This window comes from Cygnus atratus, chromosome Z (genome assembly GCF_013377495.2).
Source record: "Cygnus atratus isolate AKBS03 ecotype Queensland, Australia chromosome Z, CAtr_DNAZoo_HiC_assembly, whole genome shotgun sequence".
NCBI classification, from domain to species: domain Eukaryota; kingdom Metazoa; phylum Chordata; class Aves; order Anseriformes; family Anatidae; genus Cygnus; species Cygnus atratus.
Genome location: NC_066396.1, coordinates 45,047,207 through 45,062,884, shown reverse-complemented (window position 1 = coordinate 45,062,884; position 15,678 = coordinate 45,047,207). Strand labels below are relative to the sequence as shown.

The following is a 15,678-nucleotide window of genomic DNA, read 5'->3' as shown; positions in this document are numbered from 1 at the left end:
GGCTGTAAAAGAGCAACTCTGCTGAGAAACCTTTGGCTCTTTCAGATAATGCAGGAAGCCATCTAAAGGCTTTGATAGAAAACTTTAAATTACTGCAGTCATATTAAAAACATTATTCCACTTGTTTCCACTTCAACTTGAAAAGAGAGCCATGCGCTCAAGCCAATTTAAGCAAAAAACAGAAGTAGAAAGAACACTGCAGTGCAAAAATCTTACAGAAAAGTCTATCTCAGATATCATCCTATAATTTAGGAAATAGTAAGACTCAGACAACTGATAAACAAAAGCAAAACTTTCTGTAACACTAAGTAAGTTATCTGGTACTCGATCAAGTCTAAGTAGTATTTATTCTTTCATACATCGTAATCTCTACTGAACAAGTGAACTCATCTTTTAAGTTGATAAGTAAGATAAGAATTATCAACTTACTTCTTATCAAACTGCTTTCCCACACTCCATTAGAAGAACACAGATACTGTGTTTTAATAAGGTAGATTTTTTGAAGAATATCTTATGTATTACTTCCTTATGTAAACTTGACACTGTGATTAGAAGGCATAACATCACATCCAAATTCTACAAAGGAACACAGTCGCTGTATGCTCAGTATGACCTGGTCATCACAGTATCAGCTACGACACTCAAGAAATACAAGAGATAACTTTAGATAACTTTAGTTATCTAAACTCAACTAACTCAAGATAACTTTATTTTTTTCTGTTTTAATACTGTCTTATGTGGATGCTTCAACAATATTAAATCAGATATTTTCAATTCTTGCATAACTCTTGCATAATCTTGCATAATTCTTGCATACTTAGTTCTTAGGCTGCCGTGGACAAGAGATGGGGCCAAGATTAGGTGAAGCACAAAGTAAATGGATCCAGTTTAGTTTTAATAACTGCATTAACAGATCAGTAGCACCTCTGCTCATCCATGATACATCACTAAATGCCCTACCCAGACAAGTTTTGCCAATTTAGTTTACTTATTTCTCTAAACGCTTCGCTACAGAACAAGCTTCTGCACACTGAAGCATCAGCTGACATTCTCCTAAATGGAAGCGCAACAGACAGCACTTGCCAGCAAGGGAATGAGCTGGCATTTCACATGTGGAAGGAGAGCAATGAGAGAGGGACAAAGACTAGTCACCACTGCATTCAGTGTGCTAAATTAAAACCAGATTAAAGAGAATTGTTTCAAACAAAACCACCGTAATTAAAAAAAAAAAATGAATAATTTGAATCGCTATTCACAGCATAACGGAAAAATCCAGCTATACTTTGTCCTTTCATCAGCAAAAGTTGTACTTCCAACAGAGTGATAAAAGTAACATGGAACATCTAGGCACTTTTTCCCAGATAGGGGAGTAAACATGGCTGCTTCTTCCAGTTCCCAGTGCAGTCAAATTATTCATTTCCAGGAAAAAAAGGAAAAAAGACATTTTAAGACCTACAGTCAGTTAAAAGGTGTATGTACTTTTAGCATTTGCCTGTGCAAATTACTTCCGTTATGTGCAGGTATCAACCCTTAAAATACATTCAACATGAAACAAATACTAACATTTTAAGTACTGTAATTACCCAGCCTTACACTAAAAGTGGTCACATGCCAGTTTTGTGGCCTGTTAGGGGCTGATTTAAATTAGCAAAGGTTTCTGCCTCTAAGTACTGTTCTGAATGGTCACATCCTGCCTCCTCCAATTTCACACCAAGAAAGGGAGGTTAAACTCCACAGAGGTGGCTTTTCTTAAATAAGTCAATTTAAAAATAAAAAAAAATGATTTACACCTCACAGATAACACGCTGCAGAAAAAAAAAATCACCTTTTGTCTCAATGTAGTCATAAAGAACAAAATAAATACCTGTATTGTCTTTCCAAGGCCCATATCATCTCCAAGAATACATCCCCTTTTATTAGCATAGTGTCCATACAGAAACTGGGCTCCTTCCCTTTGATAATCACGTAGGTATCTATTAATTGTATATGGGATAAAGTCACCATTGTCAGATAACTTAAAAGCCACTGCTGAAGACAGAAGATTTCGGTCAGGAAAAAAAGGCTTTTCCAGATCACCATCATCAAATATTACGCTTTTCCAAGGACCTCTACCAGCTTCAACTCTACAGAGTTTAGATACTAGTATTTTCTTTTCTTCAGACTCCAGGAATGATACAGTAGCAAATGATTTTCCATTCTTGTCCTTTTCAATAGATGATATTGTTCCTTCACAAAGCTTCCCATTTTCAGTACCAGGTGCAAGGCATTTATCTCCAACGTGCCAACTACCTATGGAGGGGAAAAAAAGCAGAACAAAAACATAATGAAAAACTAGCCAAAAGCACAAAGTATTGCATTTGTCATACTAATCTAAATATTAGATACAAATTTGTTTGAAAAATGCATATAAGTTAAGATGTAAGATTTTACTGACGGCAGCACAAGAATTAGTGTTTAGAAACCGCTTAGTGCTTAGAACAAAACCCTGAGCTAGGTATATTATAGTTTGCTGAAGCATTGCTGTTTTATAAATGCCTGAAAATCTATATGAAAAATATCCTTTGTAAAAGCCAAACTCTGATAGATTACATTGTTCTGTGATGGCTTCACTCAGCCCACACAAACACTAAAAGGCCGATGCCTGCAGATTTAGCATCCAATTAACAGTCCACGTAATCTGGTTAAAAGGATCTTAGATACTTTTCTTATCTACCTGAATCTAGTACTGCACCTTCAGTAAGTTGTTTTACAAATATGATCACGTATGAAAACATCACCTTTCTCCTTACAAAGCCTAGCATTAGGTTAAAAAAACAAACTTATGTTTAGAAACAACACTAAGTGTATTGTAAGAACATATAGTATCTTAGCATATGCCTATGTTGTTCACTGAAACAGCTAATTATTTACGAAATTCCTTATGTAGCCGTCAGGTCTTAAACTGTTAAAATCTGTTCCTCTGTATGGTCTCTGTAAAGTCTTACAGCCTTCATACAGCATATCAAATACTAACAACAGAGAAGATTGATCTGCTTTATTTACAGCTATCTCATACATTTCACATACAAAGAATTTTAAAACGGTATATATATGCTGCTAACAGAAAAAGCTAAGAACAGCAGTATATCAGTTGAAAGAATCCACATCATATTGACAAGAAAACATCCAACAAAATATCTTCATAAGAAAAAATAGGGCATTCACTTTTTATAGTCAAAAGAGAAAGTCCTAGTAAATTAATGATTGCATGAAAAGGTTTTCAAATCTGAACTGAGGAAGCAGGCCTCTGAGTTTGTGGAAACAACTTCTAGCCTTGCCCTGCTCAGCTTTCCAAAAACTCAGTGACAAATACAATTCATTTCAGAACTTTTGTTTCTTATTTATTTGTTGGAATAAGTTTGCTGCATCTGGGAAAGTCATTAGCAGAAGCGGGCAGTGAGGCTTTTTTGCGAAGGAGCAAGACAGAGAATCCTGCAACAATTTGTACTTCATACCCGCTATCAGTGCCAATACATACACCCTTCCACACTCCAATTCTTTGCAAATGTACAGAAAAACAAAGTGATCTGAGTGCTGAGTAAATGAAAGAAACAGAAATACAACAAGTTAATTTTCAGAAGTAAGGAATAGAAAAGAGGAAGTGCTGAAGGCAAGAAACTCCACCTTCCCCCACTTTTATGTCTCGGTGCAAAAAGCTGATGGAGGAGACAGGTTGTTCTCACCAGTCCCCGAGCTCCTGAAGCGTATACTCACAAGATTATTCTCTACACCTTATTAGTTAGTGATAAACATACTTCATTCAATTAACTAAATTGCATATAGTAAAAGAAAACAGAAACATCCACGTAGCCCTCTATTCTCTAACTAGCAGTGGCCATAAATTGACTTTCAGGTCACAATAAAAAAATCACAAGTGTACGGAATGCCTCTCTTCTAAAATTCTTTAGCCTGAAAGATTTTTTTGGAACTATGGAGATTTCTTGGGTCAGGTGTCTGTTCAGTAAACCACAGTGGACCTCTCTTCCAAGTAGCTTAATTCCCCTTTCAACACATGCAAATTTCTTGCACTTGGTGTCTTCTGACTAGGAGGTTCACAGGTCCGGTCTCTTTCACCTGCAAGAGACTTGCATCTTAAACCCGTGGCCCACGAGTTCTTACACTATTGAGATCATAAACTGGGATCACTCCATTAGATTCATGATTCTGCAGATCTCTCATGCTGCCCCTGCATCATCCTTGCTTGGGATGAGAAGTTCCACCCCACACCCTGTGGCCTGTACATAAGGCTCTACATACCTTCAGTCATGCCCAAAGATCTTCCCCGAAATTTGAAGCTCAAGTATATCTTTCTGAGGCAAAGGCTGATGTACAGACAGTACATTCAACAAATCACATACAATCTCTTAAACTTTAAGGTATTTGTACTATCTTACACACGTGCCTAAATCCATAAAAAAAAAAAAAGGGGAGAGAGCATATGACTTTCTCCCATTAGCATCTGAATCTTTGGGCAATTTCTCAAAACTGAGAAGCAAGACTGAAATATGAAACTAGTGATATCCAGCTCAGTACTAAATATGCAAAACAGAATTTAAAATACATGAGTATTTCCGATTGTACTTTCTTTTTCGGTAATATCTGTGACATGTAGCATTTGAAGACGCTCATGTTAAAGCTATGATAAGATGACAGTGCCTTAGTTTCTAAGGCATTTACTTCAGTTTTACGAGTCACTTCTGACTTGACAGAATTAGAGTTCCAGGTGCAAAGCAGAATAGAGAGTATTGGACAGTAACTTCAGAAATACAGAACTCCAAACCTAGTAAGCAAGAAGAAAAATGGGAAAAATGGCAAAATAATGGTATTAAGAATACCACTGCTACAAGATTCCAGAAAATAACGCTGTACAAGCTGAAGTAAGAACTGCTACTTTAACTAGCCTGATTCACTACCTTCTTTTTTTGGAACCAGAAAACAATCATTTATGTAGGGTAAAACCTTTACAGATGACGAAAATTATCCAGTATGGCTTCCAAGTATAGATGCAGCACACGTGCCATCCACGGAAAAAGAGGATATTTAAGATGCTTGCCTATATCTATCCCATTACCACTTATGAGAAAATGCAAAGTGTAATGGCCTACTGTCACTTGTGAGCCCACTTTAACAACTATTCCTGTAGAAAATAAGCAAAATCACTGTGAATGCTCTGTAAATATTGAGGCTGAACCACTTAATGTAAAGGGCGAAGTTTTTACACTCCGACAACCTACCTTCAGAGCACACTCAACACACTATGAAGCAAAACCACGACTTTTCCTAAACGTCCTAAAAATTGCTAAACATTGGAGGCTAATATAAACGTTGTCTTCCAAAAAGATGACGAAGCAGGGAGTTTCGGGTTCACTTAAACACACACTACCCCTTTTCCAAAGGAAAAATAATAAACAATAAGTCCAGGACAAGGCCGTTTGTCTCAAAAATAACCGTCTCTCAGAGCCTCCCCCCGTCACTCCCGACCCCCCCCTCAGCGACCCCCGGCCCCGGGACGCCCCGGCCGCCAGCCCTCACCTGCGGTCGCCTCGCACATCCCGGCCGCGGGGCCGCGCCTCACGCTCCCCGGGGATGGCCGCGGGGCCGACACCGCCCGCTTCTCCCCGGGCAGGACGGGCCCGGCGGAGCGCTCCGGAGCCCGGCGGGACGCCCGGAGGGACGCCCAAGAGGGCCCGGGCCCGCGGCCGCCATCTTGGGGCCCGGCGCCACCCCGCGGAGCACGGCCAGGCCGCGGGAAGGGTGGGGGAGGGGGAGCTGGGAGGGGGTAGAGGGGGTGAGGGGATGGGGAGATCTCGCGAGAAGAGCGGGGCTGGCGGGGCCGCTGCGCTAAGCATCGCGAGGTTTGGGGGGTTGTGTCGCGAGAGGGGGGCGGAGAGGGGACGGGGGGAGGTGTTAGGCTCGTGGTTCTCTGGGCCGTGAGCGTGCGATGTGTTCCTGAGACAATAAAGTACGTATCAGGCACCGTATATATTGGGGGAGGTTGTTCAAAAATACACCACGAATAAAAGACATTGTCTTAAAAATACCCATGTAGTCTTGTAGTTACCTGCATTGGTTCTAAAGGAATGTGACAAGAACCATCACAAAACCAGGGCTGAGAACAGCACCGCGTTTCAGATTTTGAAGCTTTGGCAAAATAATTACACTGTAACCCCACTGCGACCTCACATACTTAACGAACCTCAGCCCTCAGGACGTCTTAGACTAGCAAGAATATAAGCTGTGATTCTAAGGCAAACTTTTAAATGGAGTCATGCTTGAAGATAAAGGTTTGTTTATACCACAAGGTGTTTATTTAATTAATATTATGTTGCATGTGATTCTTCTACAGAGATATTGGTGCTTAATAAGGATTCTTCCCTTCAGAGTCCATCTGTTATTTTACTGTAATAAATACAGTATTATAGTTCCCCAATAGGAGGAAATAAGAAATAGGTTAAAATCCTTAAACACTTTAAATCTTAAACACTTTAATTCTTCTAACAGGGACTAACATTCTGACTACACTCCAATGGTCCCATTCAGTGGTAAGACTTCAGTGGCTTATCTGGAGCCAGAATTGCACATGAAAACCCAACTGATGTTACTCGGATGAGTCTCTATTACACTTAGGTATGCTCTTGTAACTCTCCTTAAGATGGGCAACAAAGGGAGGAAAGCATCCTTAGTTAGCTTTTTAGTTGGTTAGCTTTTATCTCAGCAGATAGCTTTCCTCTGCTGTTAAAATTCCTCTCACAAATTACAAGCAGTTTCTGTAACTTTACAACACTTCAGGGTAAAAATAAAAAATAAAAATAATTAAAATAAATTAAAAAAAAACATAAAAAATGGAAGCTGGACAGAGAGAGAGAACTTCTTTCACCAGGACATTCTTTCCTTGTAGGACCAGGCCCATAATGAAAATGTTTTCAGAAGTCAGTGAATTAATTACTTATGTAATCTATCTGTTACAGCTTTTAGAATATAGAAGTCCTTCCAGGAAATCATTCTAGCTCAAGTTAGAAGCTAGGATATTAAAAATATCTCACACCATGTTTCTGCAGGAAAAGATTTGTAAGGTTTTATTTTGAAAAGCCGTTGATATTACTGAAAAGTTCAATATAGCCGAACTCCGTATGAAAATTGGAACTTTGCTCATACTTAACTTTAGATCTCATAAGACTAAGTGTTAGACTCAGGTAATAACCAAAATGAATAGGATAATGGGGATAAGCACTTTGAAAAGATGTGCTGTATCCCTGAAAGCATTTCACATGTAACTTTTGGCTTTCCTGTTCAGTCTTCTTTGACACAGAGAGGAAATAAACTAATTGATGTGCATCTAAAAAGGGCAGCTTAGTTGCTTTTTACAGCATCCTCCATGTCAGCATGTCTGAAAACAAAACAGGTTAGTGGTTCTCACATGCACTGTTTGTAAATTGAGCTGAAATCCATAGAAAGCACAAGCACCTAGAATTTTTGGAAATATAAGACAATTGTCTAATTCTGTACCAGAACAAAAAAGGGGTCATTCAATTCAGTGATGTTAATTAAGCATGATAGCATTAAAAGTGCTAGTAAGAGGAACTTGGTTATGTGATATGTGCTGAATTAACATTTTGGAACACCTTTTGTTTCTACCTAAAGTTTGTTTGTCACACTGTTTTACACATCCCCCATTAATAATATTCAAGAAGCTCTTGCACTTCTTGTTGGAAATTGGTCTGCTGGGGCACTATGAAGTGTCTGTGCACTAATACACACTTCTTAGGAAACATGAAAGAAAAATTAGAGCTCTTGTGTGCAGCTGTTGGGCTACGCAGTCTGGTTGTGATCAATGTGGTGAAATAGCTCACACAAATGGAGTGCCAGTGTGGACATACAGGGGCCATTTAGGATGGATGGACCAGGACAGGGAGGAGTGGGACTGTCTGTTTCCTTGAGAGAGCTCTGCCTGGGGACAGATCCCAAGCCAGCTGAGAGTTTGTAGGTTAGGAGTAGAGAGCAGACCAAAGGGGGCAACGTTTTAGTGAATGTCTGCTGCAGACTGCCAGATCAGAAAGAAATAGGAGAGGTCTTTTTCTGGATAATTGGAGGAACCCCCTTGTTTGCAGGCCATTTTCCTCATTGGGACTTTAGCCACCCCAGTAATGTTCAAAAGACAAGTGCTGTAGCATAGAAGCAATCCAGAAGGTGTTTTTTTCCACAAGTGCAATCCAGGAGTGCACTGATAACACCTTTCTGACACAGGTGATCTCCACAGATGGAGCTGCCCTGTTGAGTCTCATACCTACAAAGAAGATCTGGCTGGTAATGTGAAGCTTGGGGGCAGCATCAGTGGTAGCAGCCATGAGATGGTGGAGTCCAGGATCTTGAGAGAAGGGAAGGTAAATAGCAGGATCATAATTTTGTACTTCAGGAGATCAGGCTCATGCTTGACCAGCCTTCTGAAATGACTGGCTTAGTGGAGTAAGGGAGAGCAGTGTATGTTATTTATCTTGACGTCAGCAAGGATTTCAGAACTTTCTCCCGTAACATCTTTTATGGACAGAGTAATGAACTATGGATTAGATAAAGGGGTAGTGAGGTGGATTGAAAACGAGATGAACTTCAGAGCTCAGAGGATTGTGAGCAGCTCAATGTCCAGCTGCAGTCCCATTACTAGTGGTATATGTTGGGGTCAGTACTGGGGCCAGTACTGGCCAGAACATTTTCATGCAGATGGTGGGACAGTGTACATCCTCAGCAAATTTACATGTGATACACAATTGGAAGGAGTGTTTGACAGACCGGATAATTGTGCTGCCATCCAGGAGGGACTTCAATAGGCTGGAAAGCAACTTTGCAGAGAAGAACCTATGGTTCTCACTGGACAGCAAGTTGGCCATGAGGTAGCAGTGGAGGCTCACAGCACAGAAGGCCAACATGCTGGGCTGCACAAGGAAGAGCGTCTCCAAATGGTCAAAAGGTGGTGATTCTCCTACAGCATAGTTTGCTCATGGATACCAATGTTTGGAAATACTCAAATCCCAGCTGGGCATATGCATAAGCAACCTGCTTAAGGTGACTGACTCTGAGCAGGGGAGGTTGTACTAGATGATCTCTGGAGCCTTTCAACCTTAACCATTCTGTGAAGTATGTAGGACAAACTGAATTCTGGCTAACTGCTTGTGCTATTACTTAAAAATGAAGAGCTTTAGATACCAGGCAAATTGCTTAGCCAGAGACCAGTTTGTCCCGTGTAGCCCAGTGTCAGAACACAGGACAATAATTCTAGCCTAACTACATGCATACTACCAATCTCATTTTCCTGTTAATAACTCACAAGATCTTCAAGTCATTCTTCTCTTTCTTGCCCTCAGTCATAAAACAAAATCCTGAAAATGCTAACTAAGCATGTCTGGAAATGCTGCACAACATGTAAAACGTATGAATAACACATAAAACTAGATAACACCTTGAGAGTTTAACTCGATAAATCAGATATACCTTGTATTGCTAACTCATTCTTTCTCAAAAACAGACTAGACAGTCTTAAATCTTCCAAGCTCTTAGAAGCCAGGGTAGTATAATTCTTATAACATGCTGCAAAATTGTCCTTTAAAGTTTGTCTGCCAGATGATGTGTTATTCAGCTTGAATAAACCTGAGAGACTGATTCCACAAGTGTTACAAAGTATTGATTCATTTCCTTCAAGTGTCTGGTTAAAGGGTAACTTGAGGAAAATGTAAAGTTTTGTCCTTAAATAAATATTGTATATAAATGGATCATGTCAGCAACACTCAGATTTCATGATTGCCTGGAGTGGGAACTGGCTAATGAGACTTGTCAGCTCCATTGGATTTGTAGCAGATATTTGTGTAGAGCAGTTTTGAATGTTTCAGAAAAATATGTGAACATTCGAAAGGCTTGTGGAACAGTCTCAGTTTTGCTCTGGGCCTGGTTAAACCAAATCAGCATAATTGTTCTTCAGAGGATCTTTTATTATGTGTTACACATTTCACTTTACAAATATAAATTATTTCAGAAATGGAACAGAGCTTTCCATTAGGAGCAGTAGTCATAGAAATGTTTTATGGAGATTACGGTTGAGTTTGGTTCCCGTAATCCCTTTTTTTCCTTCAGGAAAAAATAAAAAACATTTACTTCCTCACGCTTGATTTTACTTTTTTGAATTTTGATTGACACCAAATCATGAAGGGAAAGACTTTAAAGTAGTGCACATGCAAAAAGAGAGTAAAAAAGGCTAGAAGTGGAAAGACATTTTTTTTTTTCCTTTTTGGGGTGGGGGTGAGGGTGGAGTCAGGAGGTACATAGCGAGTTGTCCTCAAGCAATAAGAAAGTCATGATTTAAAGCCTCCTAACCAGGTAACATGCAAATGCAGTGTGATATATGAGACTGGACATACAGCTTTCATAGCTACATTCAGAAAACCTGGAATGCACAACCCTTGTAAACAGGCCATCTGACTTAATCATCAGGTCAAACCTAGCCAAAGTATTGCTCATCAAATAAAACTGTAGGGTTGCCTTGGAATTGTGATGCCAGCTGTGAATTGTTAGGCTCCTATGATGTTCAAAAATGAAGAAAAATCTGCATATAGCTGTAAGCATAAAGAACAATTTTTTTATTCTTTCTGACTTGTTTTAAGCAATTTGCCTCAATTGTGTGAAACAAAACATGATGTGTTACACTTTTAAGGAAACATGCAGAGACATACACTCACGTCACTCCCTCCCCAGCCCCCCCCAAAAAATCCTACAACGTGTTGGAAAGCAACTCTGAAGCTCCATTAAAAGATACAACTCCTGTTTAAACAAACAAACAAAAAAATCTATTCTAATAATGTGAGTAGAATGCAGTGTTTTATACAAGTTATTTCCTGTGTTTCTTTGCATTATTCATACACCACATCTAGCAAAATGGGGTAGCTTGATGAAGTGGCAGTTTTTAGAGAACATTATAGCTGTGTACAAATATGTTGAAGATGCAAATTGGAGCTAAACAAGCTAAATTGGAGGCTTGGCAAACAACTCACTAGTCAGGTCCCCTAAAGCATGTAAGAATGCTATGTGTTCGTGTAGAAGGCAGGGATATTTTTGTTCATGGGGTATTTTTCCCCAATACCGCAGTCTGTTAACCTCTTTTACTATGAGGATCAGCCTGCCACTGCTGCCAGAAACCACAAACGTCTGAGCCAGTATGTCAGAGATTATTTCTGCAGAATCAGCTCTTAATATAACAAATATATTAAACCAGTAACCCAAGCACAGAGACATTTCATAACATGATGTGAACTGCACTGCAAACTGTATCTTCGATTCAGATGAATTCTGAGCCCCTTTCCAATAGTTACTGTTACGTATAAATATGAAACTTTTTGTGACATCAACAACAAAATACAGTACTAGTAAAACTACTGGTGGATATTTTCAAGTCTTTGGTTATGGGTGAAATTGCAAATGGAACTATGATTGGAGAAATTCTGTGATATGATTTTATAGCATCAAAAAATTATTACGCCAGTTAAATTAATTTAATGAAATAATCAAAAACATTTTGTGTTTTATATGAGAAAACTAAGTTGTCATGTATGCCTTTTCTTGGGTTAATATCATTTACAGCTGTTGTCAGGTACGTGATCACTGTAGTATGTCACATTTCTGTTTCAAAGCAATATGTCACCTGCAAGTTTGTGCACATACAGGTACATGCATATACTGTGGCACTGACCTCCAAACAAACTGAAACCCATTCCTAGTTTATAATTAAGCATGTCCAAATGCAAGTATCAATAATTAAAACTTTGTAAAACCACAAAATAGTAAACTTAATTCATATGCCATAAAAATCTTGCTGTCCAAAGCAAACATATATCTTCCTCAGCCATAAGCAAACTGTCCGTAACTTTGAGCTGTACCATTCTAATACCTTCTGTGGATCACTTTAACCAGTAAACTCCATGTTGGTACCATTTTTTTCAGGTTGTAGCATATAGAATAAGCTATCTATAAACCACAAAATAATCTATGACTTGCAAAAGTAATTACTGTTACTGTTAAAAGCACACTTTTTTTTTTTTAACCTTTAATTTACCTCAAGAAGATGTAATAGGCTTCCTTATTAAATAAATAAATAAATAAATGAAATCAGTCTTATTTAGGGATTGGATCCCAACCTTAATATTTTTTTCTTATTTTTAAATAGAACAGACTTTTCTTTATGTGTTCATGTGTAGTATTTGATATTAAATTAGTTTAAAACAATTGGTTTTGCTAGCACATTTTGCTAGCATAAACCAGTGCCAAAGAGTAGGAGAATTTACTGCATTTGGAAGAATATTTTTCTTTCTGAGCGTGATGGCTTGCTGACCTGAAATAGACTTTCAATCAAGTTGGTTGCACTGCATGGTGGACCTGCCTGCCCCTGCACAGTGCTCTCTTGCACTGAAAGCTACATTCCCCTCTCTGTAAACAAAAATGCTTAAAGTATGGTAAGTAAAGCAAGCCAAAAAGAAAAGAACAGCCACAGATAAAGACAAAAATAAAGATGCTGATTTTCTTCTGCTTGTTGTACAGACCAGAGTATTCCCACAACATGAAAGGTTACAGCCAGCCCAAAGTTTTCCAGCCCTGTTTCAAATTCTCGTATTCCTCTCTGTCTGTCCTAGAGGCTGGTTCTGCCAGCATGACACAGACTGTAAGTGTAAGGCAGAAGTCCCTGTCTACCTTGGCCAACTGTCAAGTGTTTTCCATTGACCTCAAGCCAGATGAAAAGAACATGGAGAAAACACAGTCTTAGGTATAACAAAATGGAAAAAAAGAGCAGAAAAAAGAGCTCCCAAGAGCATTCTTATCACAGTCACTGCTCATACAGCATGCCCCATTTTTTTTATCTTAAAGAAGAGATTAACTCATCACTTGTACAAGCACTATGTGTGTAGATGGGAGGGAAAAATTTTGTGTTTGAGAGATATGCAGTTGTTATGCCTTCAATGATGCTTATCACCCAACTGCTACAGCTACGGAAGCCATAAAAATAAATGGAGTGGCTGCAGCCATCATAGAAAATGAAGCAGAGGAGAGAACTTCCTGGCCAAAAGTGTTTCAAAGTTCTCCATCTTCTGTGTGGTATGAATAGCTTTTGCACCAGTGTGATGTTTTCTTAGAACCCCTTATGCAAATAAAGACAGATTACAAAATCACTGTAAGTAGCTGTATGTATATATATATATATGTATATTAAGTTAATATAACTAGTACAAAGAAGAACAGTTAAGTCAGTTTTCTACAGAATCTGTTTTGTATTTAAAAAAAAAAAAAAAAAAAAGCTGTATATATATACAGAACAAAAAAACTAAGTGCCTAAGCAGTTAATGCAAATTTTCTGATCAGTACCATCCTTTCACAACAAGACATTTAAATTCTTTTAGCTGAATGAGACTTATGTGATTTTCTAAAACAGAATGAGATTAGTAAGTACTTCGTGCTGGGACAAATTAGAGCCTAAATTATTACATCATCTCAGAAAGACCACAAAAGGAAGAGAGACTCTACTTTGTTTCTAGAAAGGCACATAGTCTTGATTCCTTAAAAGAAAAAAAAAAAAAAAAAAAGGAAAAAGAAAAAAGTAAAACTATTAACCCTTATGTGGTAATAGATTGTTTTGACAATGTCATTATCTAGATTTATGTATGTATCTTTCAGCTTCACTCAAGACCTAATTCTCCTCAGTCACTCCGAAGGCTTGAGGACTAGTAATTGTTAGAGTCCTCCATGGATTACTCCTGATCCTCAAAGACATGAGAGCAATTCCAAATTAACTTCCAAATACATTTACGTAAACTGTGTATCCCGTCTCAGAAAGAATAATCCACTACATTCACATATAAACAGAACCTTTAAATATGCAACAGATGTTCCATTTTTTGTAAAGCTCTTGAATTCATTGACAGGCCTTTGGCTAAACTGATGAATTAATTTGTTCAGGGCGGATTTCATAAATCCTCTAATAATTCTTACCCTTACACATCTTGACTTGATTTCTGAGATCTACAGCATGTGTTTTAAATGTTTTAACCTTTACTACTTTAATCAGGTAACATTTATTTCAGGACTGGATGATGATCGGTCATTGAAAGATATAGTTGACTGGGAAATAAAATCCAATTTGTCAGTTAAACAAATGTCCTCTACATCCGAAATAAGAAGAAATCAGTCTGTATTACTGGATCCCTGAAACGATTAGCTGTTTTGATGTCACTCTCCCTTTCAAGAACATACAGTGCTGTATTGCCAAGTATTGCTGAATGCAGTGCTGGTATGCAGAAAACCACAGTTACCATGCTTATGTGTAGTGGATTTTTAGGGGTGGTTGAATGTAAGCCTTTGCCTCTATGCTGAGATTTAGTTGTACCTTTTTAAGATCTTTTTTCTTTAATACTCAGAGGTTAGGTATCAATTTAAACAGCAATTAAATTAGTCTGAAAAGCAATTTCTGTATAAGATGCTTGCTTTGGAGAGGTCTTTTGCTATGGTAATGCCTCTGATGCAATTATATCAAACAACTTAAGGGGGGGTTATTGACAGATGTGCAATAAAATGTGCATGTAGAAAAATTTTTGTATTTCATTGCTAGGTAACTGGCATGCCAGCTGCCCACTGAATAAATCTGTATATGTTTTCTTACTATAATGGACATTCAGAGGCCCACAAGTTTACAGTCTTTCAGAAATTATAGGAATGTGTTATAGTATTTTTATTTCTGGTGAAAACCTTTAACAGAGCAAGAGGTCATTTTTTTGCCTTTTCCAAAAGGTTTGTCAGCATTTGGAATATATATTATGTGGACTTTTCTGAACCACCATGAAAAAATATGAACATAAATTTCCATATTAACAGTGCTTAATTTTTATTCTACTGATCTTATCAGTCATTTGGTACATTCCCAAAAATCTCAGGTGCTTCTGTGTGTTCACACATACCTTAGTTATATGCCCTAGTTCCACCTCTGTAATGACTTTTATAATTTTATTCTTTTACCAATAATAAAATAGTTGTGGACATGTGTAGACATTAAAATTCAACAGTAGTACCAAACACATTTGGTAGTGTTCCATATTTAAATTAGAAAAATATTGTTCTCATACTAAATGCAGTAACATCTAATATTATCTGAAGAGGTCAGAAAATTTCTGTAAGACTTTAAATTGAACTTGTAATTGCTGTATTCTTGAATATGATGGTGTTTTGTAATCCTAATTCTAGCTCTTAAATCTAGGTTTATCTATGTTTAGAAAGGTCTGAATACATCAGCGCTGGGTGTTAGTAGTCCCAACCTGTATGAATCCACAGAATTACTCATGTGTTACAACCTAATTGTTGAAGCTAAAATCCACTCTATAGCAGTTGATGCTTTCTTGCTCTGGAGCATTTCTAAATGAACTCTGTTGTATCAAGCACAATTAGGAACTTGTAAGAATTGTAGGATTAAACGATATATAATGAAAACAAACCAGCACATCTGCATTCTGCCTTCAGAAATAAACTGAATCCTAGTTAAAATCAACCTAGGTGGTTTAAGTTTATTTGAAGGATGTCGGCAAATAAGAGTTTTTAATCTGGGCCAATTACGTATCTTGTATC

General features: G+C 38.0%; 1 protein-coding gene across 5 annotated transcripts in view; it reads right to left on the bottom strand.

The window, feature by feature from the left end:
* ERCC6L2 (ERCC excision repair 6 like 2) overlaps positions 1-15,678 on the bottom strand; it is a 183,878-nt gene that overhangs the window by 49,730 nt on the left and 118,470 nt on the right. For 3 of the 5 annotated variants that reach the window (XR_007709247.1, XM_035565239.2, XM_050716228.1), the window contains exons 1-2: positions 5,572-5,789; positions 1,865-2,289 (exon numbers count right to left, since the gene is read on the bottom strand). The exons of 1 other annotated variant lie outside the window; for it this stretch is intronic. Coding sequence is in view for 3 of the 4 variants with exons in the window: in XM_035565239.2 (XP_035421132.1) it covers positions 1,865-2,289; positions 5,572-5,590 (444 nt within the window). In the remaining variant the exon portion in view is untranslated. Of the gene's footprint in view, positions 1-1,864; positions 2,290-5,571; positions 5,800-15,678 lie in introns of those variants that run through there. One more of the 5 variants, XM_035565238.1, reaches the window with a different exon arrangement.